This window comes from Anopheles nili, chromosome 2 (assembly GCF_943737925.1).
Source record: "Anopheles nili chromosome 2, idAnoNiliSN_F5_01, whole genome shotgun sequence".
In the NCBI taxonomy this organism is placed as follows: Eukaryota; Metazoa; Arthropoda; class Insecta; order Diptera; family Culicidae; genus Anopheles; species Anopheles nili.
The window spans coordinates 69,189,085-69,216,902 of NC_071291.1; the positions used below are offsets into that span (position 1 = coordinate 69,189,085).

Sequence of the window (27,818 nt, forward strand, 5' to 3'; positions counted from 1 at the left end):
TGAGAACAGAACTAGAGAGAACTCGAGAGAAAACGTACGCACGCGCGCGCGCGCACATGTAACTCGAGAGAAGAGGTGATCGACTTGTAAATGAGTATGGGATTGTGCGAATGGACGCCCTTCGGTGGGTTTTTGGGGGCTTCTCGTGTGCGCGTGAGCAAGAATGAGGAACATTTTCGAGCTTTTTTTTTCCTCGCAACCCCTCCACTTAGTACACTGTGGTTGTGGGGTTTTTCGTGACGATGACATTGAATCTGACGGGGTGTTGGGTGTGATTTTTTTGTGCGTTCTTATATGACGGTTTCCCAGCCCAGTCCCAGCGGGCATGGTGGGTAAGGGAAGGGTGCGGGATCGTGAGGGGGTTCCCGGATCCAGAACCCTCGTCATCAGCCCCACGAGCGGCGAGTTCATTGCATTCTTGGTTTGTTGATTCGACGCGCGTATGTGTGCGTGTTTCCAAGCGCGCGTTCTCGAGTGCTCGATCGATGTCACTTGATGGGGCTCAAAGCAGCGTGCGCGAGTAGAAGGTAACCGGCTGGGAACCGGCTTTTACGTTCAATCCCTGGACGATAAAGGTCCCCTCCCTTGGGTTCGTTTCAGGTTGTTGGTTCGATTAGACGCTCAGCTATCAAGACCGTCGACCCTGCTTCTAACGTCTATAAATATCGGCCACCGTTGTGTGGTAATTAACGTTCGATTCTAGAGGCAGCGGTTCGATTTAGGGTTAGGCTGATAAAAGATTGCCATAAGCATTTCGGGGGGGAAGAAAACGGCGCTATTTCGTCGGTTGAAATGCGACAGACACACTAACACTACCTGGGGTGATGTTCTGTCTGCTCCATCTGACAGCAACCGACAGAAAGCATCTAATACGGACATCCATCGGCCTACTTTGCGCATACTTGAGCCGCTCTGAACTGCTGTTCAAATATCGCAAGCGTCAAATGCACTACGTGGAGCACTTCCAACAAACGATCGTGTGGAATCGATTGGAAATTCGTGTCCAGTCACTCAGTGCGGCGACGATCGACAAAAAAAAACAAAAAAACATCACAACACAAGCAATAGCGGGACATTTGCTAAGATCGAATAATCGCTTGTTTTCTTGGACAGCAATCGTAAGCAATTTCTCGCTTACGATAATAGCTTTGTAATAGAAGCACCGTTTTCGTTTAATAGGGTGCACGATCTGCGATCTGCTTGATCTACTCGAAGCGTTGAGTTACCGTATCTGAGTATCCGCGGTAGTGAGTGCACTCGCAAAACGCTTGAGATATCGCTTGCTACACCGGCATATACTACTAGAATGGCTACCCTGTGTGCGTTTCGTCCGAAGGCGTTGTTTTGTGCGTGAATTTGTGCAATTATTTTATTTCCTCTCTTGCGGTATTCAAACCCCAAACATCGTTTAGTAGACTCGTAGTATCATGCCGTTTGACTGACGTCTCCCAATACCTTTCTTCTATCGTATCATCCCACTACAGCTGAACGGTGTTGCAAACTAAGTTGCGCCGCACGAAAAAAACTGACCTCGTTCGCCATACCTGAGCAAAAAGAAGGTGTCGTCGCGGTTACCACTAGCACTAGCAGCAGGAAGGTCCCCGAGGTGTGCCGTCCGAGGCAAACTGAGCGAACAGAGATTTTGTATCTACCGCGGAGAAGCTCTCGAAATTGTTATTAGTATTGCTACCACTACTATTACTATTTTTATCACCATTGTTGTTATTAAAGTTTTAAGTTACACTTAGAACGCACTCGAGAGCGAAAGAGAGGGACCGTGAAGAAGCGCAGGAGTATTGCAATCAAACACGTGCATAGTATAACCCGCGAAGTGTGCGCTATATTAGCGGCAGGCAATGCTAGAGGCAGGAACGAAGCGCTAGAAATTGAGAGGATACTACGTAACAAGCCCATGCGATCGAGAACCGGCCGGTGGCATCACTTCGACACGTCAAAATTAGCGTTTTTGGAAAAGTGCGCGAAAATCCTGTTTCCGGTCCCGACCGAGTCACCGTGCCGTCGTTGCTGTCAGTGGCCCCGTGTCGATCAGTAGTACTTGCAGTCAGTTCAGCAGGATCAGCTACAGTCCTGACGCAGGAACAGGCGTCCTCTTCTCTTCAACCAGCACAAGTTGCGCTCTAGTGATCCTTTGCGTTCCGCGTTAACTCGTGTTTGTGTGCGTGTGTGGGAGCGTCTTATCTTTCGAGTGTTCCAGTGTGGGTTGGTGCGTGATATCGCGCATTTCATGTGTTTGCGGACCGGTCTGCTAGGTTTCCGGTGGAAAAAAGCGTCCCTAACGAAGGTGTGACAGCGCCAGCAACCCATTTCGCATTAACTCTTCGCCTAAACTCGCGCCGTGGAAGCTAGGCATCACTACCAAACACCAAACCGGCTGACATTACTAACACGACGCAAGGTTGAGTAGCAACGTGACGAAAGATGGCGTCGAATTTGGAGCAGTTTTCGGAGCTGGAGCTGTCGAAGGAGGACCGTGAGCAGATCTTCGACCCACCGCTGGATACACCCAAGACACAAAACGGTGCCAGGTGAATATTTCATTACACTTACCCTCAGCTGCACTCTCGCACTCGGTCTTTTCGTATCCTTCTGTTGTGTGCGTCGTTCTGGCGAACGCCGCCGGGTCGTGTTCCCGCACATACCACGGAGCTCGCGTGAAAAAAAATGAAGCAAAAATCACAGCACCGAAGTTTGCAGGCGGCAAAACGACAGAAGATGACCTCGAAAGCGACAAAAAATATACAAATCTATACATACCACGTCCACTATCGCGGTCAGACGTGATGCAGGTTTTTTGTGTCCTTGCTACTCGCATCTTGCGGAACCTTTTTGCTCTATGCCAAGCTATCCTTTCTGTGAAACCCCCGCTCAAACCCACCCTCGTGTGATCATCACACGGCTTCAGCTGAGCATTAGGCAGATGGCTGAATGAGTAGTTCTCGTGGACCTTGACGAACAAATCGTTCCGTTGAACCGAAAAAAGCCCCCAAAAACTCGCTTCACACCACCCATCCACCAGGAGGACGAAGGCCGTGACCAGGGGACGGGAGAGTTGTCCTTTAACCCTCCTAACTCCTCAGTCCCCACGGTGCTTCTATCACGGGTCCTCGGGCTTCTCGCAAAACCGGCGCATTTCGCATAATCGCCGCCAAACGTTTCCTTCGCCCGTACCCTTTTATTTTTTTTTGCTCGGGTTCTCTGGTAGCAGCTTCCCTATCCCATCGGGCTCATGGATGTTGAGGTTGGCCGTTGCTTCGAGCCTTTTGGTGCGAGCGAACGCTACCTGACGGGACGGTTTCGTGTAGGTTTCTTTGCTTTTTTTTGCTTTCGCATCCTGCGACCGCGAAACAAACTTCTTAGCATTCGAAGTCCACGCGGTCGGATCCTTCCTCGCGAGATTGCTTTTCCTTTCCTTTCTTGCTGCTCTATCGCCCTTCGCTGCTTCCTCGGCACCGCCTCCCCCTCCTGATGAGTGTTTTAGGGAAGATCGGTTCCTTGTTCGCTGCTCCTTCCTCGCGATGGGCCGAAATTCGCGTCTAAAAACCCCCCGTGCCGATTCCTGGTCCGGGAAGAAACGCAAATCCCTCACACGGGCCCGCGTGTTCCGAGAAACGTATTCCACCAATCGACCTGGAATCGGCGGCCGAATGGCCAAAATTTTTATATAATACCCTTGGCAATCCGTGCCTCGGTCCCTTTCCGTGGGTTGGGATTTGCGCGTGTTTCTCAGGACTCGGGCCCATTTAGGAAGGGTCCTCCTGCGAAGGGAATTATGATTTGCCGCGGTGCCCGATGCGAGCCGGCTCGAATTTCGTACCCTGGCGCGCGTACGGAGGCGTTCCGAGGACGAATGCGAATGCGTTCCTTAAGCCAGCCATGCCGGGCCGCTTTATGACACGGGTGACCACGAGGACTTGGTGGAGGAAGGATCAAAGGAAGGGTTTTGCGTTATGAGGGATGTTGAAAATTCAACTTACATAACCAAACCGACGCCAGTTACATCATAATGCTCGGCTGAAGAAACAGGATCGATGTCGTTGACCAATCGTAATCGAAATGAATGCATTTTGGCAAACGATCGGGCTGAAAGCATCAGGACACAAGCTGTTATTTTTCTCTGCTAATAAAGTAGTGTGTAACGATATTCATCTCTTGATTGAGGGTAACAGCATAATCGTAACAGCATAATAATTGAATAGGCTGAAAGGAGGGGCCAAGGACGTGACTCGCATAGCAGTAATTATCACAAATCCAGTATTGATTTATAGATCAAACCACAATAAACAGCCCCGCTGGTTTGTGTGACTAATCCTTGATCACTTGAGGGTTAAGCTGTCAGCGCATGTTTATGATTACTAAGAAGCAGATACTGCAAAAAAACTAAAATGTAAGTTTTTGGCACCATTTTAATTTCTCATTCACGGGTTCACCTTCTTGGATGAATGATTTTGTGGGTTTTATTGAGTTTTGGGGGGATATGTTTGCTGAATTGTTTTTACTCCCATATATCTGCGATACATTATCGGAACCATTTCCGAACGACCTTTCTGTCCACTTTCTGATAGCACTGCGGTTAATAATAGTTCGGTGTGCAGCAATAATTATTAGTCGGAAGCGAAACAACCCCGTTTTAGCAAGCGTCCAAGCCCCAATTCCGATTCCCACCAATCAAGAAATCGCCAAATCGCGCAATATCTAAAATTGACTCGCACGGGTGGCGGAAATCGTATGCATTCGAGGCAGTGTAATAGGAAAAACGAAAAGAATAGCGTCCTGAGAAATACGACGAAATAAAACATAAAAAAACCTCCCCCAGACGTGCATCGCTAGCATACGAGTAAGGTGGAGTAGAGAGTTGGCGTCCAGGATGGTGGAGGACGAGCAACGATGGCGGCTTACATTTATCACCTGTTCATTTCCTGTTCGTCTGGCCAGCACCGGCTGGCGAGCTGCCGAAATCCGCCTGAAATCCGGGGCTTTGGAGCACTGGGAATCGATTTTTGGCCCGCGTGTTTTGGCGCGATTTCGCGACCGTCGTCGCGTCTGCGGGTGAGCCAGTGGGAAAAAAGGAAAAAAAAACGCACACCAAGTGCATCCAAGGCCTTGGCAAGAAGACGAAAAGTTGTCTCTCTTTCTCTGTCTCTCTCTCTCTCTCTGTCTGCACTTGACACAATCTCGCCCCACCGACGAAGAAGCTGGCGCGGTTTCACCGTCTTCGGGATAACCTTGTGCGGTTGGGTTTTCCTTTTTTTTTTGTTCGCCACTTTTACTATCATCGTTCCCAGAGAGCCCACTTTGCCACCCGATGGCCAGACCGCGCGCTGCAACACCACGCTGGGTGCATAAGCGCGTATCCGTTTGGGCGGTTGCTTTTTCGTCGCACTTTAGTCTTCTTCTTTCGTCCCAAGCATGCATCCTTCCGATCGCCTTTCGTCACCGGCAAGGCTCTACGTTGAAGGGAACGGGACAATGCAAAAAAAAGACTATGCTTGCGTACACTGACGCGAAGGGGGAAGCGAGCAGCTTTAACCTTGAAATTTTGGAAGACACGATCGCGAAAGGACAGACAAGAAGTGCGCGTGAGCGGGAGAAACGAACGGCGCTCGCAAAATGCGCGGGAAGGCGCGTCCTGTTTTCGTCGGATGACGGATCTGCTGGGAGCTTCAACCGATGGTGGAGCTGTCGGTGTTGCTTTGGCTACTCTTTGCTCTGTCGCTGCCGGCTTTGGTGCATCCATGTGCTGCTGCATCTTTCTGAGAATTGTGGGATTTCTTTCTGCTTCTTCTCATGGCATGATTTTCCGCTCTTCGTCGATGGCGGGAGGAGTTCACCTTGAAACGGGCGCGCAGGACAAGATTTAAAGTGTCCCGGACGGGAGTGGTTCGCGGTTGGGCGTGTAAGAGGAGCCTACCCGCGTGTCGTACACCAGCAATCGGCCATCCCGCCGACGGTCCGTTGGCTAGAGACGGTTGCGGAGTCGTAATTGTACGTCTCCAATGAATTTAAAGCCCGTTGGCGGCGAAATGGAACGCAGGAGTGTGCGGCTACAGCGCATTCTGGGAGCCACTTCCAGGAGTTGCATGCGCGAGTTCCCGCGCTGCTGGCGATGGCATAAAAATTTGATCCTTGCGCCCCGACATGCACGTGGTGTTATGTAAGCGGAGTACTGCGCGATAGATTGCATTACGCCACGAGCCGGGCCGTTGCATTTTTCTCTCCACCCGTTCTGGCCCAAGTTGCAGAACAGTCATTTCTCTATACTGTTAAAGCGAGGAAAAACTGCACCTCGCCTTTCGTTGCTCTCCCCCCTGGGGTGATATGAAGGGTCATCGTGAAGATTGGATTATGTTTTTGCCCTATTTCACGGCGTTCACTCTTGCTGCAGTGTCCTTTTCAGAATGCATACCATTAGCACACTGGATGCCTCGTTTAGCGCAGAACAATTTGCATGCACACGCATCTTTTGTGTCGTTATTTTTGTTCTGTTTTTCTTTCTTGGGTTGCACCATGTTTCTGGAGAAACCCTTCCAGAGATGGCGTTACGAGTGCTGGAAAGAGAATGTGAGCATAATATTTGAGAAAGTAGTGTTGTAATTCTGTAAAGCAGTATGCTAGAGATTATATTGTAGTAGATAAATCCTGCAAAGGCATTTTAGTTGCCTGTTCACTTTTAGTACAACGATTAATGGGTGCATTATAAGAAACACAGATTATTTCGATTAAATATTTTTCTTTAGCTTCTTTAAATGTATTCATTCAACATTTTCCGTATGTTTCGCAAGAAACTTCTCTCAATAGGTCTCAAAATTGCACAATTGAAAGATAGTTGATGCTATTCTTTATTTTAGTACATGTATTAGTACAAACTAATCGATCAGAGATCATTTCCGCTTTATGACATGTTTTTCAATAATGTATCGTGAATATTTCATATAAACAGACGTGTAAATAGGAGAGTTTCTTTAATTTATTGTATTTTACTAATTTATGAATTGAATTCTAGCAAGAAAGAGGGGTTTGTATTTATCCAACGTTCGTTAACTACTTTAAAATGTGTGCAATAGGACAGCAGTGGCGTCCATTAAGACCAACATTTTAGCAAATTACAAACCCTTCAAGAGGAAAAGAAAAGGAGAAAGGATACTTCTCCTTTTTTTACTTCATTCCAAAGAAAGGGAAACGAATTTCGCTTCAAGTGTCAATCATCGCTCGTTGCAGGGATCGCAGAAGACCGAATCCTGTGTGCCCTTCCTCTTCCTTCCCGTCATTAACCGGCATATCTTGATCCACGTACACCAGGAAACAGATACCTGGGCAACTCCGCTGCCCTTGTTTGCTCTCTTTCCCCCGAGGTCCACACTCCGCTGGATTGCTTCCGCAGAGGAACAACGGTTTGGAAGCGATTTCGGACCTCACCAAATCCTTGCGGGCCCAAAATCTGCACGAGCTTCCAAATTTGGCCATAATTTGGCGTACCTGTGTGAGTGGTACAGCCCTTCGCATATATACACGCACAAACACACACATACGTCCATAAGAAGGCTGCAAGACCGGGCGAGAAAAGGGTTCTTGGACCGCGTATGAGCGAATCACCGCGGATGACGATGATGTATGCGAACCGCAGATAGTTTCTCAGCCCGCCGGACGTGCGCGTCCGTGATCGACGGCTTGACGAGCAGGAACCGGCGGCAAGTAAGGACCAAGGCAAGGCGACAGGGAACGGAAAGGAATGGAGATGGAAATTGGACAGATTCTCATCAAATTTTGGCACTGGATCGGAACGGGGCGAGCGATCTCGCGTTGCGATGTCGGCTGCTGGCTTTTTTCATGTTGATGTTGCGAGGCTGTCGCTTCTGCCCTTGTTGTTTGGGCGCGCGGGCTAGTTCTCCCTTCGGTTCTCGTGCGCGCAATGTTTCCGCTCAGGCCTTTACTTATTTCCGCACAAAAAGGGTGGAAGGGCGGCTCCACCATGCGATTTCCTGTTCCCGATTATCGCGCACAGGGCGTCTGGCGACCTGGTCAAAAATTTGTTGTCCAAATTTGTTCGCCATTCCGGCGCGGAACGGGCGTTGGGCGCGGCGAGGAAATATGCTAAGGAGATGCGTTTTCAATACACCCTTTCGAGGGGTTTGCCGCTTTTGGGCGGAAGATGTGCCGGAGCGAGAGCCGCTTCCTGGTGAAAAATCGACTGGCGAGTCCTGGTGAAAAACCGGGCAAGTCGAGAGCTAGCTGATTCTAACATTATCTACACGGAGCGAGATGCCTGCCACCGGCTGGAGATAATCTTTCGCGATTGAAAGCGATTCCAAAGTCACACTCCTGACGCTTGGAACATGGTTCAGCCGGATGATCCGGACCTTACCGATATCATGCGCTTGGACCGAAGGTGAGAACTAACATGTTAGCTACACGCTTATGTGAGAAGGCATCTTCGTAACAGCTAATAATTTTGTACAAGTTATGACATAGAATGTGGAACCGACCCATGTGCGCATTTGATGTGCTCCAATGCTACGCATCTTTCACATGTCATAAAAGTTGAATTTAAATCTAAATCGTATCTGAATGCTGTATTTAAGACTTTCGTAGTGTTTAGTACACATCACGAATAAAAAACCAGGGCTTGCTATCGATTGTATATCATTTTTATAAGAAATAAATCAGTTTTCGTAATCGATGGGGGATTGATTCTTTTACAGTACGATTGATTTTTTGCTTTACGTACGAAGGATGTATGTTTAGATCCTTACGACTTATTTGAAAACCTTCGATTGTCGCTCTGAAACCCTGATGTTTCCTGATTGATTATCAAGTTGTCAAGATATATTCTGCTATACCGAGCTAAAACTTCAAGCTGATATCCGTGGCTTTCACGGATTACTCGATACTCAAAAGAGTCCTTTCTCACCTCGTTAGCAGGGTGAATACTCGATGTGCCAAGACAGCGAGCTGTCGAAAAGGACTTGATTGGAACACCAGTACCAGAGTCAGGCACGACAAAAACGCCAAGCGCAATGGTTTTCCATCATATCTCACGACCTTCTTAATCATGGTTAACGAGAAGCAAATGAGGGCCTTTGCCGAAGAGAGGATCCCTCAGAAGGGGCCTCACCAGCGGGACGTGCAACGAAAGGCATCTGGTGCACTCGAAGGGAGCGTGCGATAGAAAACGGCAAGGGGTCAGCATCACCGTCCTGTCGGCCATTGTTCGTCGTGCGGTAATCCGCGCGTTCCCGGTCTCTATGAGCAGGCCGCACGGGAACGCATTGCAGCAGGCATGCATCGTCAGGTGCTGCAACAGAACTAGGGGAGGATCGATCAATGCACCAAGGGGGCTCCCTAATGCTTACCACTCCCGGAAGGTACGATGCACAATTAGTTGGGAAACGATCACGGGAATTCGGGATGACCTTTCGTGGAAAACGCTGCGAGCCCACCGGGGTGAAGGAAAGTGTGATAAATCGGTATTTGTTTCATTGCTTTTCATTTTCAAGTACTAAGATCTTTGTGTGCGCAGGGAGAGATAAAACAGGGCGAAACAGTGGCGCATGGAAAGGACAATAATAGCTCTTGGGTTGGGTTTAGGTGATTGACTGTTTGCTAATTTGGTCCCATACTCACCACTCCATTCCTGAAATCTTAACTAAAAATCAATTTTATAAATTTTGATAACTTTTTATTTTACAAAGCTTCAGTTTTAACAAACACAGATTCATAAGTACATGTAAAACATAACGCCATCTTTCTAAGTTTCAATTCAATAGGATAATAGTTCATAGGCTCGATGTGGCTTTCTTACGGGCTTTTATTTTCTTTCGGGATGACCACCAAAACCCACACGAAAGGAAAGAAAACGTAATGTTGATTTTTATTTGCCCCGGCCGCATTTCCACTAATTGATCGTAGCGGTGATCTGCCCTCGGTTCGATATGCTTCGATTGTCTGGTTCCTCTTAATTGGGGGATGGTGGGTTCACTAGCTCTAGCCAGGCTCTGCTCTAGCGTAAGAGCGATGAAGAAATAATTTAAAAGAAACTAAAAAACTCGTCGGCAATGAATTGAGTCGTTGCATAATTGTTTATTGCTGTGCCCACAGCTTTATTGGTGGTTAACGAAAAAAAATCGTAGCTCATGAACCGTGCAGCTTCGAAAACGGGACTTTCGCCTTCCGTTCCGGGTGGTTCTTTTTATGATCATCCGCCAATCCGCGGGTTAGGAAGGCCTCTGGCCAGGTGCTTTTTCCATCTCCGTACAAGAGACCACTCTGCGTGGGTGAGGTTTTCCGACGGATAGGAGTCTTTACGTTCAGCCCATACGGCCAGTGGCCTAGCGTGGTTTCCAATTTCGGTTAATCGAACCGCAGAGAAACGAAGATAATAACGTTCCCACAGAAACACACGGGAATGTGCTAGCACGATCTTTGGACTTTTACCTCACGCCTAACTGCCAGGAGCATCGCGACTAAAATACAGCCCATATATTACGGTAGCTGCGATCTCCAGTTCTATCACCTGCTCGGGCTTCCACTTGCCTGGGGGTTGCTACAATTAGTAACCGGAGCGATGCCCCGAGACAATGGTCCATTAACCTCTGCCGTGGAAAACTGGCACTGAGTGCAAAAAAAGGGAAAAGCTCCGTAATCGACAAACGGAAAATCACCGTTTTGCCATATATTTTTCCCTTCCATCCATCGCACCACATTTCGGACAAAACGTTAGCCACTTATCGATTTCGGTACATGTGGTCCTGCGCTGTGAACTGTATTTCTTTTCTCGCTTTTTAATCCGTTAAATTAATTATTAACGTGTTTCGTTTCTTTCTTTTCCTATCGTTTTAGGTAAGCAATCAACGGCGTTTACAAAGAAACTAACAAAGGTTGATGATATATTGTTAAAAATGGACCTAGCTTAAAGGTTATTTATGTAAGTAAACAGTAACTTTCTCGTCTTTCGTTGGAAAATTTATTTGAAAAATATTTCATGATGAAAAGATAACATTGTCGGGTCTGGAACATTCTGCTAGTTTTTTTTTATCAATGAGATATTGGAACAAATCTATGATGTTATCGGAAACAAAAGAGATATGCAAAGGGAATTAATGTCGAAACTGAAAGGTTTTTAGTTTTATCGAAGCCTCGCTGACCTACCTTTGGGAAAATTAATTCAATAATGGAATGTCTCTTATGCAAGAATCGGACAATTTCACTCCTTCTCCATACTCCACGAAGCACTTAGCAAAAGTTGTTCTCATCTGCACATAATTGCGAGGTCGAGTTTGAGTTCTCATTCTATTCCTATGTTCTCTGCCGAATTTCCGTCTCCTTCCGTATAAGCGAACCGTTTTCCAATAGCATACATGTCCTTTTTGGTTTTTTTTTCTTTTCTTAATTTTTTGTTGGGTTGTTTCCTGATTGCGGCCTGTTTCATTTTATTTCACCTCACCTCACGAGCATCTGGATTGGATAAACCAGCGTAAGAGATCGGGCATACGTGCGATAGAACGAGAGAAGAAGGTTTCGGCCTCAATTTTTCGATTATTATTCATACAAATGTTCTACAAGCGCATTGTGACGGGAATGATGGGATGTTAGAAAAAGGGGGTTTGTTCGTCTTTAATGGAATGGGAAGGAGTGAGCAAGGGGAGGGAATCGGTGGTTGTATTTTTTTTCCTCCTCGACAAATGCACGAAGGGCATCGTGGTTCTGTGGTGCGCCTTTCCTGCCTTCTATCATATTTTAGCCCATGCACATGAACTGTGGTGGTGTGCGTATTTGCGTACAGCTTTTTTTATTGCTATATTATGCGCTTTTGGGGTAGTCGGGCTTCCTCGAACTTCGTCCATCTTGTTCTATCTTTGTTTTCTAGTTTTTACCCCTTTCGCACTAATTCTAAGCTATATTTTTCTTTTATCAGCTTCCTTGCTCCTTTCCGTTGGTTCCTACCGGTGGCTCTAACTTTTCCTTCTCATTTTCGTTTTCTTATGTTGTTTTTTGTCTGCTCTGCTGCCTGCTCGCTCTTTGCTCTCGCTTGACGCGGGGAGGCTTTTTTTGTTTCGCTTCCTGCCGGCTTCCTGTTTGTGTTTAATTCCTTCCTTTATTGCATTCTCCTCTTGGTCCATGCCTTGGGCTCTTTCTGCCACGTTTTCAGTTCGCTTTTCTTCTTGTCTCACGCGTAGGCAATCTTCCGCCGCGGCCAATTGCTCATTGTATTGCTGGCTCCATAATTTGGCTTCCAGAAATTGTTTTCGCCCTACATATTTTTTTTCTGTGTTTCAGCGAGCTTCTTCGTTGGAACTGAGCTGCGCGCGCCCTAAATTTCCCTTCGTAGCGTTTGCTCGTTCGATTATATTTCTTTCAAGCTCAACGAAAGAGATGGAGAGCACTAAATTAACGAAAGGAAGTACGAACGTCGTCCAGGCATTCCCGACGCCACCCGGCCTGCTCTGGTCCTCAGGTCCGGCAATTTCTTATTAATTGCCAAAACTGGCGTTCCTTGAGAGATGGTGGGACTAGATTTTGGCGATGCCCGTGCAACTTGCGCTTCCCGGTGCAATGCGTTACGAGCGGAAATGGGGAAGTTCTGGCAGGATTTCAGGCCGTATGTCCTCCATGTGCCTTGCATGTGCCCTACCCTAATTGCGTTTGGAAAACGATTTATTACGTTTTGTAAATTAAAGCACGCCTGCTGCCTACGGTTAAATGGTAGTTGATTGGCCAGCATTAAATGATTATTCACTTTGTATTGCGTCATTAGCGTCGTTTCAGACCGACTGATGATGAGTATTGTGATTGATTTTAATACCAAAACTGCAAAAAATATACGGGGCGCACACGTGGTCGAATGCCGTTGGCCAAATCCGGATATTTTTCCCAAAAATGTCCCTCTTCTGCAAAGCAGCTCACATTTGAAAAGAGCTCAAAACATCTTGGGAAAGAGTAGTTAATGCGACAAACCGCGTGTGTAAATGAAAGTTAAGATAGATATACTATAAATAATTTGCTCTAAAACTTTGCTGATTACTTTCCAAGTCAAATTCAAACTAATGTCAGGTAAAATCTTATTTACATTTTGTGCTTATGGAGTACTAGCGGTACATTTCGTGCGTAATTCATCCATTACACCATTTTGCGATAATACTCCTAAACGTCACTGGCACGTGCGTACTCGTTGCCGGCGGATTTAACCATGAATGAACACACAACGTTGCAATGTAATTAATAAAAAAAGCTGCACTTCGATGGAAGGATGCAGCACGAGATTTTTCCCCTGATTTTATGCACGCAGCTGCATCAGTTCGAGCGCGCATGATCCTTTCCGCTGCATAATAGTTATCCCTTTTTACGCTCTGTTCCAGTCGCTCGCCCTCTCGCTCTGCTTTTCACGCTGCAATTCCTCGATGCACCTGTTTCGGTGGGGCTCGCGAATTGAATGTAAAAAGTGTGCACCTCATCCATCAAAATATTCGCACTCCGGCTGGTGGGGTGGGAGATTTTTCAGGGCGGAGCGTGCATACTCGCGCCGAAAAGCCGGAAGAGAAAAAGAGAGCGAAAGGAAATAAAAACTAAGAGAGACAGAGAGAAAGAAAAATAGAGAGAGAAAGAGAGAGAGAGAGTGAAGCGGGTCGTAGCCACCGTGCCCATAATAATGATGGCATTTCCGAGTGCAACAGGTCCCGGCGGTGCAATTTGCAATGCAATTTTCCCCTTATTTCCAACGGAGAAGGGGTTGCCAACCACCCGGGTTGCCAGGGGTGCACAAAAGCTTGAAGGCAAAAAAGGGTTGAATGCGTTTGTGCAACAAGCGCACAAGCCACGGGCCACCAGGCTTGCCAACGAAGGACATATGCTGTTGACGGGTTCGGTCGGCTAAAGTGCAACAGTTGGCCGCGGAACTCCCGGAACTCGTCGACAAATCACCCCCTTTTGCTGCATTTTGCTCTTTCTCGCGCGTTCGAGCTTTTGCTCCCTTTAAATGGGCCTGTCTCGTTCTCTACCCCGGCTATCTCCCGTGAAGTTGCGGAAACATTAACTTTCCCACTTTCCCTCTCTATGCGATTGTCGTGTGTATAGAAGAAGAAAAATGCACTCGTATGCAATGCTTATTTAACCTCGCCACCCTAGGTGATGCAATTCGGGTTGAAAAGAACAAAAATAATAGCAAACACTTCTACATGCCTTCATTCATTCGGTGCATCGCTCGAGTGCTTGAGAATGAGCGACTGCACATGCATATCTAGGCGTTGGTTAGCTTATCAATGGCGTGGTACAGCCGAAGTAGCGTGATGGAGCAGCGTTTTGATGTTGTTTTCCTCTTTGTTGTTTTACCAATTTTCTCATGAATGACACTCATTTTGTTGAGCAACTCTTGATCTTGATAATTGTTTTGATTCTGATAATGATAACACATTTGTGTTATTTTTAAAATTTTGCAAATGAAAATCTAACTAAATAATAAAAGGTCAATTTACACACATGCAATTAAAGTAATTTACACACATGCAAATTAATCTTTGTCTAAATATTTAACAAGTAAACTGTTACTTAATATTCGTATAGACTCAAAAACAACTAAGAAAAACCCCTGGATATTGAATGAAATACTTGTACCATAACGAGCAAATTGAACTGCGCTTGAACTTTAACATTTCTTATACATCGCTCTAAGAAGTAAACCCAGTGTGGCGGGTGGCAACGTACCAGGTCGATTTAAACAGCTACATCACGCGCTTGTTGTTGATCCTTATGCAGCCGCGTCCGAGCCAAATCACGTGGCATACGCGTGCGTCTCCACCGCCATCCGGGGGTGAGTTGTTTCGCGTGAGGATGGTGCGCGAACTGCACTGCCGCTAAACGAACGAGCACCGTACGAACAATGCCTCACGTTGGGACTGGTTGGGTGATGTGTTGGTCTTTGCTCGCGTTTTATACCGGTTCTCGCCGCTGCTCAAACGCTCGCGCGGTTGTGAAGCCGCAGCATTTTTCCCTCGAACTGCACGTTGCATCGATGCGACGGATGTGTTGTGTGGGGGTTACTTCTCGCCACTCGGAGACCGGATTTGTGCGCATTCCGATGGTCGTTTAAACCCCGCTAAATGGGGGCACCGTCGTGTGGGTAGCCACGCCAATATTGTTATTTCTTTCGCGACTTTGCTGACGGATGCACGCGCCTTTGACGGGAATCGGGCACGCGTTGCGCGTATACCGCGAGCGCGCACTCGATAAAGCGATCCTGCTAAACGTCAAACGGGACAACATCCTCGGGTTTAGCTGAATCCGATCCGTACGCTTTTTCCTGCGTCAGCAGATTCCACCCCAGTGCCCGTTTTATTTTCTCGATGTCCGCGTCGCGTTTGTTTTACCCGTGAGAAGTGTCCTCCCGCTGTTCTCAGGGGTGTATTACATTTAATTCGTGAGCGCACGATTGTGCAAGCGCTGCAGTTCTGTTGCAACTTTTTCGAGAGCATTTCGCGCGGCTGTGGTTCTCTGTTTGTGTCGCTGCACCGATCCGGTTGTATCGCGCCCCGAGTATAGTTTTGCTTGCGGAGGCAATTAAGGCAGTACCGACTGGGGTCCGGTTTCACACTCCGAGCTTGGTGCCGCTTGCACCACTGCAAACTGGCATCTTCCGACGTTATCGGGCGGAGACCGGCTTTTCATGCGTGTGGTGTCGTCGTGTGAGTGTGGCCCAGCACCCTAACCGGGAAAAGTCCCACAAACACCCGATCAGCCCCAATCGCTCGCGTGTCAGCGTATGGGAGAGAGTCATCTCTGCAGCAGGAATAAAATCCAGAGAGACAGAGAGAGAAAGAGAGAGAGAGAGAGAGAGAGAGAAAGTGAGAGAAAACGTTGGATCAATCCACTGCGCGGCGGCAATGTTTTATAGTTTCGGGTGCAACAGCGCCAACTCAACCCCAGCTCGGTGCATATTTTTTGCAACCATCAATGTTGAAGCCCCCGCGAGTGGGAGAGTGTGCGTTTTGGTGTCGTGTCTCGGCGTAACCGAGCGTTATGCACCATCATCGTAAGCGCCAGCCAGCGAAGCGTGCGTGCTCCGCGTGAATTTGCGCCGGTTAGCTTGACACGTTCGGTTGTTATGTCCACGGAGTGGCTTGTCACGGGTGACAGTTTGCATTGACCGCTGGTTTGTTGGGTGTGCTACTACTACGCAGTGACGTTCGGGCAGTGATCTACGTCAGCCTGTGCGGTTCGTTTGTCAACACCACGTGCGTGTGCAACGGCCATTTTGTGGTGTGTCCCCCAAATCGGGTTGCGAGTTAAGCGAGTGCGAAATCCGGTCTCCCAGCCGGTACCATAATCACTCGGGACCGGTGTCACTCGCAAAAACGCAGTCGATCTATCGCCACAAACAACCACCATATGGAAGTCCGACGTCCTTGGGCCGTTCCCGTGCGAACGAACCTTGTAATGCGTTGCAAATAGATGGATTAGAAAAGTGACCTATAGAAGCCCTGTAACCCCCGGGGTGGTGGTGGCACTCTAGCTGTGTTGCGTGTTACATACTGTGTGTGCTGCTGATAAAACCAACGTCGCCGTCGTCTGACAAACGGTCGCCACACATGTGGCTCCAGCGAAAGTAGTGCATGTGAGCGTAGTGACGTTTTCCGTTACTCAAGTGTCTTCACGGAAGTGCGCTGAAAAACAAGTGACCTGGTTTTGCATCCAGCGGTGGAATGTACACGTTGTTGTTTGCAACATTGTCGCCACGGTGCCCACTTGTCCTTCGCCACCAATGTACATTATCTACCGTGTGATAAGAAGATGCGTGCGATCGCACACTCACCGTGTTATTTATAAAAATAAAATAAAACAACCGTATTGCTGGAAATGCTCGCCTAACAGCGCTACAAGTCATTTGCAGTATGGATTTTTCAACGCCGGTACAACATCATTAGATGTAATCTTACCGTAGGCTACGATTAGAGCCACAAAGCCAAGTAAAGGTGTGTGGAGCAAAAATTGGGGTAGAAAACCTGCATTGACTAATCGAAGGGGTGCTGGTCTGCCACGTGTTCGGTACTGTGTTTCGCGCGCATTGGATCGATTAGTTCGGTCTCGCACTTGGTGATACATGGTGAATATGGCCCAACATCAGTACCAGCAGCAACAACAGCAATATCAATACCAGCAGCAACAGTCTCACTACAGTAGCACGCAGATATCGCAGTATCAGACCTCCACGGTGGATTATGCCCATCAGCACAGTCCACCAGCCGTAGTGACAGCTAGTTACGGCTACGTTGTGAAACCGTATTACGGCCAATTTTCCGATCCTCCGCCCGGTCAGGGGGGTGGTTTTGGATATAGAACACGCACCAATCGTTATCAATATCTAGATGCAAAATACACACAGTTGAACCGCCAAAATAATTGGCAAATGACAGCCAGTGTATTCAGGTAGGAAACTGAGCAAACTGAAAAGTGAGAATGAAATTTGAAAATCGGGCTACTTATTTCAGGTTATTGCTACAAAATTCAAGCCTTATTACTTTTTTATATAAACGACTTTGATCGAAAACTCGGTTGTCCGTACCATGCGAAATAGTATCTATGCCATCATGTTTTTCTGTTATCTAACCATGTTTTTTTTTTAATTTTTCTTTCAGGTAAGCAACTGTAATTTAAGCGCGTCTCTGGGCGACATGTTTCGGCGCGAAAGAGGAAAGTTGGCAGTTTCGATATTGCTGCAAATAATATCCGCCATAAAAAGAAAACTTCAAATGGGTGGCTGTTTGATCAGCTGTTAAGTATCGTCCCTGTAGTCTGTATATGAAGAGGAAGATAAATGCCAACAGCTGCACCCACTTTACTGACACTGCAAAGTAAACCCTTATCGACAGTCTATCGCAGCTTATATTCGCACGGTTGGCAACAAAAACTGTTATTTTTGAGGTTGGTTCTGGCGCCAAAAAAAAATGGCGCCATAGAAGCCGCCATTTAGACATAGAAAACGACTCATACTGGGCGATCGTAGCTTCAAGCTAAGGTCGTAAGCTACGCGAAGATTGGATTTCCGGAATTATGATCATGCGCAACCGCTTGGAGAGAGTTTTGAGGAATGTGACCTATTTATGGTTATCCGCCACGCCAGCAAAACAATCTCAAAGAAAGAAGATCACATCAAAGGTGGAGCGTGTACACCAGAAAAACAGTAGAATAAATCTTGATAGCCGCCACATACATGCAAGCGGAAGATCAAAGTGTCATGAACATGTGGTAGATTGCGAATCCATGAATGAAAGGCGTGCCCTTAGAAAATAGAGACTTACACACAACAGCTTTGTCGAAAACAAACTCTGAACAACAGGAAAATAACCAACATTTGTACAAACACTTTGTTTCCACACACTTGCCTCGTGTACTTTCATCAGTCTCGCATTGCATTCCAATCCATCTTGGATTACTGTGCCTATCAGTAATGAAAAAGGAAGCTACCTTGTTGATGCCACGTCTCTACGGCGCTGGATGAAAGTGTGAGCCAACACAGAAAGGCTCATGAGCAAACGCAAGAAATCTTTACCCAGCGAGGAACAAACAAAAAAACGGAAAAGTAAACATTTGTTATCAATAGTGTAACAATTTTTACAATTTCCGGGGCAACTGCTTGCCCACACTTAGACGGTTGTTTGAGCCATCCATCGCCTTTGCTCCCATGCTTTAATATACCGCGTCCGCGGGCATTCGAAGGGTGTTGAGTGTAGCGAAAGGAAGATGGAATAATACAGTGAGAGCGAACACATACAAAAAGAACAAGAGTAATAGAAACAGTGTGTGTGTGAGAGAGAAAAAGCAAGCCACTTTCCGTGGGAAGAAAACCCGGAGACCGATGGAGCACATGGGGGTCTAAAAGATTATGGTTTCATTCATAAAAATATGCGACGCCGGGATTGAGTTAAGGCCTGAGCATTTCGTTTTATGTTGCTTCTCTCTCGTAGCGGGCTAATTTTGTGCTCATGCGAGTGTGCTTCTCGTATCTGCTCTCTGTTAGCCTTGGCACTTAGAATTTGACGTTGGTTGCTATTTCCTGTTCATGCCACGTCCTCGCAGCCAAAATCCCAAAATATGTTTGGCTCGCTCCCAACCGTTGCATCCCAGCCGTTGAGAAGGTCTAACGATCGTGTTTTTAAATGCGCGATGCATGATGCATGACGCTGAAATTTTAACACAAACACTCGCCTCACTCTGCCTGATGATCACTGCTGGGAGTAGGCGGATAAGGCAGCAGACAAGCAACGGCGGCTTATGGTAGAGATTATTGAGGGTCATTAATTCTACAACGCGTGATCTTTGGAGTTCTTGCGATTGCTTTTGAAGGAATTTCGCATCCAGTGGCACACTGTTCCCTCGTCATCGTAACGGGCAGGAAGCTTACTGAATTTAATCTATAATATAAAAATTTTCAATACAATACAAATGCAATACAAATTTTAAAATGTTACATACAAATAAAGCTACAATAATCAGGCTTTGTTGAGTCGTTAATGCATGTTGAAAAATTGCTTTCTCGTGCGTAAAAATCGCTTTTATAAATCTACAGAGTAAGATGCATCTGACTGCTGCATCCGGATTTACAGGTGAATATTACAATTATCACCAAACATGCTCTACTAAACCTGTGTTATAATCTCGATCGCCGTAGGTGAAACAATAATGCCCAATGTCAGAACTCACGCTTTCGCGATCGCTATCCAGTGTTACAACCGGGACGCGACCGGATGAGCGATGAATGCATATTACACTGCACTTTGTTGTAGTCAGTAATACGGCCGAGGCCGATCCCGTGCACAATGTACGGGTCGTGTCGCGACAATGTTTGTCTTTTTTATTTTCTTGATGGTTTCTTAAAAAAGAAATAAAATAAACGCAGACGGATGTATGTTTACGATGACAACAGTGGAGGAAATGAGGTCACCAATGGAACCCGTACGCACTGACACCGCCACCCAGCGTAACAAACCCAAAGGGTAGCCAACCCATCCCGATTCCGTGTATGTTATGCTAATAGAAAGCGCGCGTTCGCTGTTGCACTTTCGCGACCGGGAAATGCAGTTGCACGGGCGACCAAGCGACGAGAACAAAATAACGTTGCAGTTTGCCCCTTCCGGATGTAAACACTCGCTTGCACACATCACTAGCTCTCGGTGCAGTGTTCTGGTCGCGATCGCATCGCATAAAACGTAAGCAAGAGGTCCCATACATTGTATGAAGCGGCTTTATGTGCGGGCTGAATTTGAAGGCACAAGCGATTGGAACTGGGAGAAGCAGTAGTAAGGGCATGTCGTTTTATTTTTTGGACAACAATAAAACGGAAATGCAGTGGAGAAATATAGAGGAGTTGTAGTGATTGGAAAAGCAATATAATTGATACCGAACTATTCTACGGGTCAATAACACGTTCAAGTTATTCTTAGCTCAATGGAAGCTACATTTAGATAAACTAAGATATAATGATTATAATATAATTGTAACAAATTTGTTTCATGATGTCTGATGAATGATGTCGCGTAAACCGACTGCAGTTATATGTTAGGAAAATAACGGCGAGGGACCCTTAAGAGCATTGTTGGAATGGGACATTTCCAGCACATCCCAGAATAACTCCCGACTTCCCGACAAACGAAGGCGGTTTTGCTGCTTTAAAAGTCTTTGGGCATTGCGCGTGTGTCTCAGGAATGTTGCTGTTGAATTGGAAATGAACAGGAAAACGTCTGCTGGTCCACGCAACAGACAACCAGAGACCTCGCAAAGATTTCCTTTTTCCCCCCAGACAGGCACCGGTGACACCGTTTGCGGGTGTCGATGTTTGCGCATTCCACGCCAGCGTATGTCAGCCTCGGGCGACGCGTGCGACTAACTGAGAGTTCCCGCACCGCATTCCGAGCCATGCTGGTAGTCCTGTAGTGCTGGACTACCATCGGATTCGGTTTTAGTGCGTGCTGCGTTGCATTTCAAAAGCAATCCGCGTCGATCGTCGATCGTGGTGGATCGCTTGTACTGTCTGGTGCTCTCGAGAACCCGAATACGAACGCCTGCATATCACGTACGTTCCGTGTGTTTCACTGGAAGTGGTGAATGTCTCATAGTCCCGTACAGGGATTGTTACAAAGTTACGAAATTTTTAATTTAATTTGAACACGTATTCCATGAAATCAACCACTCCAGACTTCTACCGATGATTTACATTTATTGGGGTTTCGTTCACTGTCGGTGTTCATGCAAATGAAATATCTGTTTGGATCTACTTTCTTCGAGGACCGAGAGTGTTATCGATCGATTTATCATCGTTTTCATGACATTCAGCTCCATCCAGTTGCCTTGCTTTACATCGTGTCCTGGTTGATGAAGGCTATCGTACAACCGAGCGTTCGCATTCGTTTGTGGTTGCCGCCGCGTCTTCACGACGTAACGGTTTTCCGCATAGTTTCGCTGTTCCTGTTGCAGAAACCAAAAACCTTGCCCTAATTCAAAGAGATACCCGTAGCGGTGCTGTGGCAGAATATATGATGCTGCTGTTGTGAGTTGTTTCCCCAACACGCCACATGCTTTTAGTATGCCAGCTTGTAATGGATTCGATCGTGCCTTTTAGTTCTCGTATGTGTAAGAATGTAGATTTTTTTCTACGACTTTGGCGCACATTGCGGTTCACGTCACTGTTGACGTGAACGTGCGGAAACGTGGTGTTTATCCGGTCAAAGATATGACGATACCGGAAAGCCGTCGCATTGAGTACTTGTTGCAGTGCGATATATGAGGGTGAGTGTTTTGTTAGTCATGTCAAAATAGGATCTAGTCACCGCTAGCGAGATAATACTAATAGTTTATTTCTAGAATGTTAGTGAAGATGACTAAAGTTTGCGTTCGATACTTTGGATTGCACGTTGAGCTATTTAAGGATTAATATTGACTTTTGGTAATGGTGTACACTACTTGGTATTTCTAGTATCCCTACCATATCTCTCAATCCATGGCATACAGCAAAAAATATATCCCTATTTTTGTTAAGCGAAGGGAACGCAAATAACAGCTTCACGCGGTTACCATATGAGAGGCAATAAATGCGCTATGCTCCGGTTACAATAACCTCCGGTAGGGGAGTTATCGTCAGTAAGATACGAAAGCCACCATTCCAACGATGACCTGCGAAGGAGCACAATGAAGTAGAGCAGCCAGACAGGGAAAATTCTTCAGCTCCCTCGAGGCGACGGTTCAGTAAGAAAATTCTGCTGGGGACCTACTTACTCCAAAGCCTCCAAAGTCACGCTTGCGGAATGCTTCCCGCCGTTCAGAAAGATCGAAACGGGCGATCGGTTTTCGCTCGATCTCCAGACAAACAAGTATTCGCTTGGTCCCGCGTTGGTCGTCTCGAAGGTCTACGAAGGGAGCGGAATCCGAATGAGACTGATCGTGCGAGACGGCTCGGTGTGGAATTTCACGTTCAGAAAGAAGATCGCTCTGGGCCGAAGAAGTCATTAAGTAAGATCGAATCATAAGATACACCATGGCCGTTGGAAAGTCGAAGTTAAGCCAGTTTGGCCGCCACCAGAGGGCCAACGGTGGAACAGCGAGCGAAGAAATGACATCAACAGCCGCCACAACCACGCGCGAACAAGAAGAAATGCAACCACGCTGGTTGTCGCGTCGCCCGGCGAGAACGCTCGTGAAGTTCATTCACTTTTGCGCTCCCTTTTCGTGCGTTCATTTGTTTATTTTTGATACATATCCACAGGCCGAGACCAGGCGCACGATCGCGACCATGCGGGACGCATCCGTTGAGCATGACGTTGGGCGCGCACGCTCTCGCGTTTCCACCCTCTGGTGAACTTTTCACGAACTAACCGAACGGCGGCTGTTCGCTTTGTCGATTTTATTATGCTTAATGAGCTGCTCGACGCTCATCATGAGCAACATAGCATTCTGGATGCTGGAGATGCTGGCGAATCTGGAAATTCTGGAAAGAAAGGAGAGCGTGAGAGAGAGAGAGAGAGAGATAGAGAGAGAGAGTACAAATTTAGTTAAGAGCATGAAGGCAGAACATGGATGTGAGTTGGGTGGGATTTGTAAACCAGCATATCTCAAGGAATGAAGGGCTAGAAGGTTGCAGAAAGCGAAGAGTTGTTCTTTATAGCCCTTTTCCAACTGATCATCCCGTTCGTTTTGTTACTCTACTTTTATGGACTCACGTGCCAGTGGTGATAAGTAAAACTTGATGAAGTTATCGTCTATAACGTTAAACCGTTTTTCTTTGGTTCAAGTGAAAAAGTTGTCTTAAATTCTCTTACTATATCTCGACAGATCTTTTGAACAGAAACTTTTGTAAATAAAAATTTGTAACCACATTACAAAGAGACTGCTCCGATGGGAAGTCCCCTTCTGCTTTGGAAAAGTGGAAACCCGTTTCAGGTATCGATCATATCGAACCACACGCCGTAAACCCGTTATGCGTTCCCGCTGGAATGCTGGTGGATCTTCCCCAATCGTCTTCGTTGTTCTTCGCCGTTTCTTCTCAATTGCGAACCTCGTGGATTGAGAAGCAAGGCGATGGAAATGGCTTCGCATGTGTGCATGCAGCGTCTCTGCCACACTTGACCGACCACAACCCGATCCCGGTACGATCGCCTCCATATATTCTTCATCTTCATCGTCTTCCGTCGAAGCCTTATCGCCCTAGCTTCTTTCTTGCATAGCCTCTGGGTATGAATGAAGCGAAGACCTCAACCCATGAATGGAGACGGAAAGAACCATTCCTTTGGTGCCTCTTTCGGTAGTTGCAAAACCTTTCTTTGTGGGACGTGAAACGCGCGCATATGTTAATCTGCTGAGTGGGGTGGTTGGCGAGAGCCAATTCATAACGCACCGCATCCCGCAGAGTGCCCAGTCGTCCTCAGACATCAGTGGGTAAATTTGCAAAACGTCTCCGTGCCTTTCATTTGTCGACGCTACACCCAGGAACTTCGCGGGTGAATTTGTTGCGGCATTGGCATTGGCAAGGCACATATGGGCCTAGATGGTTGCGGTTCGCTGACGCGAGCACATGAAACGGATGTGCCCCTCTGTCTGGGTGTAGATTGGAGTGGATTGACACTTCTCATCAGTACACCGAGCTCGGCGGGAGGGAACGCTAAGAGACCCCTCGTGCGATGATCTTTCCACGATGATCTTTCCGGTGGTGCGAGAGAAGCAAAAACGGCATAACACTTTCTGCACACATCAGCCATCAGGGAAGAACCGTAGATGGGGTTCAGTCTACCAACGGCAGTGTTGCGATTCCGGAGTGGCTCTCATGGAGTGCTGTGTGATTCAGCGGCTCTAGCAGTTGTCACGGTTCCTCATTAATACAATCGTTGCACATTCGCGTTCGTTAGCGGACGCGCATGTATTATTGCTGGGTGTTCGCGTGTGCGGAAGATCTACTTCCGGGGGTTCGGCGGAAATCCCACGTCATTCGTCAACGCAGTCACAGATCGGCTTCGGTGGCGGTTAGGTATATGTGACGGATCGGCATGAGCTGATAGATGGATGGGCGTTAGTGCATTGATGGCAGCTGCAATAACCGTCAAACTCGGATATCCTTCTTCTCGTTCGCAGCACAACGGCCAAAATCGTTATCAGTGGAATTCCACAACACGCCAAGTTCGACGATATCGAACCGTTGTTGAAGCCGTACGGAAAAGTTGAACACTGCGAGGCGGGCACCAGCAAAGACCCCAACACGCAGACCGTCCATATCACCTTCGAGAACCACGACCAGGCGCAACGGTAAGTACTCTGTGTGGTAATGCGTAACTAAAAGTGCATGATCATTTACGCGTATGAATGGTTCTTTCTCTCCGGTACTTCCAGAGCGGTGTCCGGGTTGAACGGTGTCGACTTTGAGTGCTCGAAGCTGCAGGTGGAGCTGTCCGAGGCGAACAAACAGGCCCGTCGGACACAGCGCAACCGATCGCAGTACGGTGCAGGCATGCCGGGTGGAGGTGGTCCCGGTCGGCAGACCGACTTCCCGCTCCGGGTGTTGGTCCAGAGTGAGATGGTCGGGGCGATCATTGGCCGGCAGGGCAGTACGATCCGGCACATCACGCAGCAGAGTCGGGCGCGGGTCGACGTCCACCGGAAGGATAACGTCGGATCGGTGGAGAAGGCGATCACGATCTACGGTAACCCTGAGAACTGTACGATGGCGTGCAAAAAGATCCTCGAAGTGATGCAGCAGGAAGCGAACAGCACGAACAAGGGCGAGATTTGTCTGAAGATCCTGGCCCACAACAACCTGATTGGGCGCATCATCGGCAAGAGTGGCAACACGATCAAGCGGATAATGCAAGACACGGACACGAAGATCACGGTCAGTTCGATCAACGACATTAGCAGCTTCAACCTGGAGCGTATTATTACCGTGAAGGGCTCGATCGAGAACATGTCGAAGGGCGAGAGCCAGATCAGCGCCAAGCTGCGCCAGAGCTACGAGAACGACCTGCAGGCTCTAGCCCCGCAGAGCATCATGTTCCCGGGTCTGCACCCGATGGCGATGATGTCGACAGCCGGCAATGGCATGGGCTTCACAGGACGCACTGGCGGTGCGACTGCAAGCGGTAGCAGCGGTGCTGGCATGTATCCGGGCTCGAACTTCCCGATGTACCAACCTCCTGCCGGAGGACCCGCGGGTGTGCCGCCAGGTTCCAGTGAGGTGCAGGAGACAACCTTCCTCTACATCCCGAACAATGCTGTCGGAGCCATCATCGGTACCAAGGGGCTGCACATCCGCAACATCATCCGGTTCTCGGGTGCCTCCGTGAAGATTGCACCGCTCGAAGCGGACAAACCGCAGGAGTTGCAGACCGAGCGAAAAGTTACCATTATTGGCACACCGGAGGCCCAGTGGAAGGCGCAGTATTTGATCTTCGAGAAGATGCGCGAGGAAGGCTTCGTGTCTGGCACCGATGATGTCAGGCTGACGGTGGAGATCTTTGTACCAAGTGCACAGGTGCGTTATAGAGGGCGCTAGTGTGACCGGATGAACAAACACTAAATATCGCTTTTTGTTGTCTCGTGCGTCGAATTGTAGGTGGGAAGAATCATCGGTAAGGGTGGTCAGAACGTGCGGGAACTGCAACGTGTAACCGGAAGTATAATCAAGCTGCCAGAACACACCGCCAGCACACCCGTCGACGAGGAGACGACAGTGCATATCATCGGACCATTCTTCAGTGTACAGGTGAGTGGTTAGAATAGTGAAACGCCTGTAGTCCAGTAAAATGTAGAGTTCAATACGTGTACGTATACGATGCCATGTATGACCCCGGTTCGGTAACCTTCGTCTCTTTACTCCCTAACAATCTTTACCACCCAGTCGGCACAGCGGCGTATTCGTACGATGATGCTGGCCACGAATCCGCCACCGGTCACCAAGCGGCAATCGACGCAGAAAGCGAAGGAACAGACGACGGGAACGGTGGCACAGGCCACCGGAGCCACTCCCGTCACTCCCACGACCGTCGTGGCCGCCTCTACGACGCCGCCCCAGCAACAGTCGTCTAGTACAAATGCGTAATCAAAATGTCATCCTGCACCGGAAGGAGACGACGATGTGCGAATGTAAAACGGAAACAGTGATGACGGAAGCGGCGGTAAGGATTGTTGAAGCACCACTATCACCAGCAGCAGTCAGAAGGTGCACAGCTCGGGAAAAGAAGATAACATTGGAGAAAGATACCAGCGTAGCGGCAGCGAGCGAGAGTTTGAGCGCTGAATGGAGTAACATCTGTGAACGATTGATTCGATCTTCCCACACCCTTGGAAACAAACGGTAGTCGGGTTATCTTCGAATCAAAAGGAGAACAGCTACTACACGTGAAGCCAAATACAACACTAACCCCCACATCAGTACCCAGACCATGCAATAACCCTCGGAACAGCACAGGTATTCTTGAGCTGATCGTTTTACAGAGGTTCGGGCACAGTTCATCACAGCAACAAGCCTCTTCCCGTTCTGCTCCGCCTTTCGGAGTAGATTCCTGGTAGTAGCAACCATCGGGAGTATCTACTGTATCTAACACACCCGATCGTTTCATCTCCCCGTATATTAGCTTATAAATGTTGTTATGTTTACTACTCTATTACTATTTTGCCCGTTCCTTGTTCAATATGCACCATATATTTTTTTACAATAGTCAAAAAGAGGAATCCTCGGTGTCCAAAGGGCAACGTTTTTATCCTCGAAAAACTGGAGCGAGAATGAACGACCGGCTGGAATGTTCGTCAGGCCGACTGAGATAAAACAAGAGTGGAGAAGCATATGCTATCTTGCTTGCAGAGACCGGCTCACATTCCAGCGGCCGTCTTCTCCCGAAGAATCAACAGCAACCATTGCAACCATAATCAAAATAGCCAACCAATCTAAGTCTTAGATTCCGCCCAGTAGCAGCCGCACCAACACCCATCTAATGAACTATAGATATTCCTCACAGGTAATGAATGAAAAGACCGCAAGGCAAACGCAAATCGAAGGTGCGCCATTCAGCAGGCTTTGCGAATGAAAGCACCCTCATTCGGTAAATAGTGAGTAGAGCCGGTGGTTCAGGGAAGAAGTTGAATAAACCACACGGAGATGAGCTAAACTTTACATGTAGTACATATGAAGAAATAGATTATAAGCGAGTGGAAGCAAAGGAAACAATAGCTTCCTGCAACATCCGACGAACAGTAACAACAGATAGATCCCAGATTATACTTTAACTGCAACAGCAAAGAACATCAACTAATCTTCGAGGATCATATCGTTATATGATGTT

The 27,818-nt window shown here is 47.6% G+C and overlaps 1 protein-coding gene across 1 annotated transcript; it reads left to right on the forward strand.

Moving 5' to 3' along the window:
* The first annotated feature begins 17,113 nt into the window (after nt 1-17,113).
* Nucleotides 17,114-26,578, forward strand: LOC128729276 (insulin-like growth factor 2 mRNA-binding protein 1). Its single transcript, XM_053822945.1, has 5 exons — nt 17,114-17,430; nt 24,619-24,789; nt 24,874-26,011; nt 26,093-26,242; nt 26,378-26,578. The coding sequence occupies exons 1-5, from the start codon at nt 17,114-17,116 to the stop codon at nt 26,576-26,578; spliced, it is 1,977 nt and encodes a 658-aa protein (XP_053678920.1).
* The last annotated feature ends 1,240 nt before the right edge of the window (nt 26,579-27,818 follow it).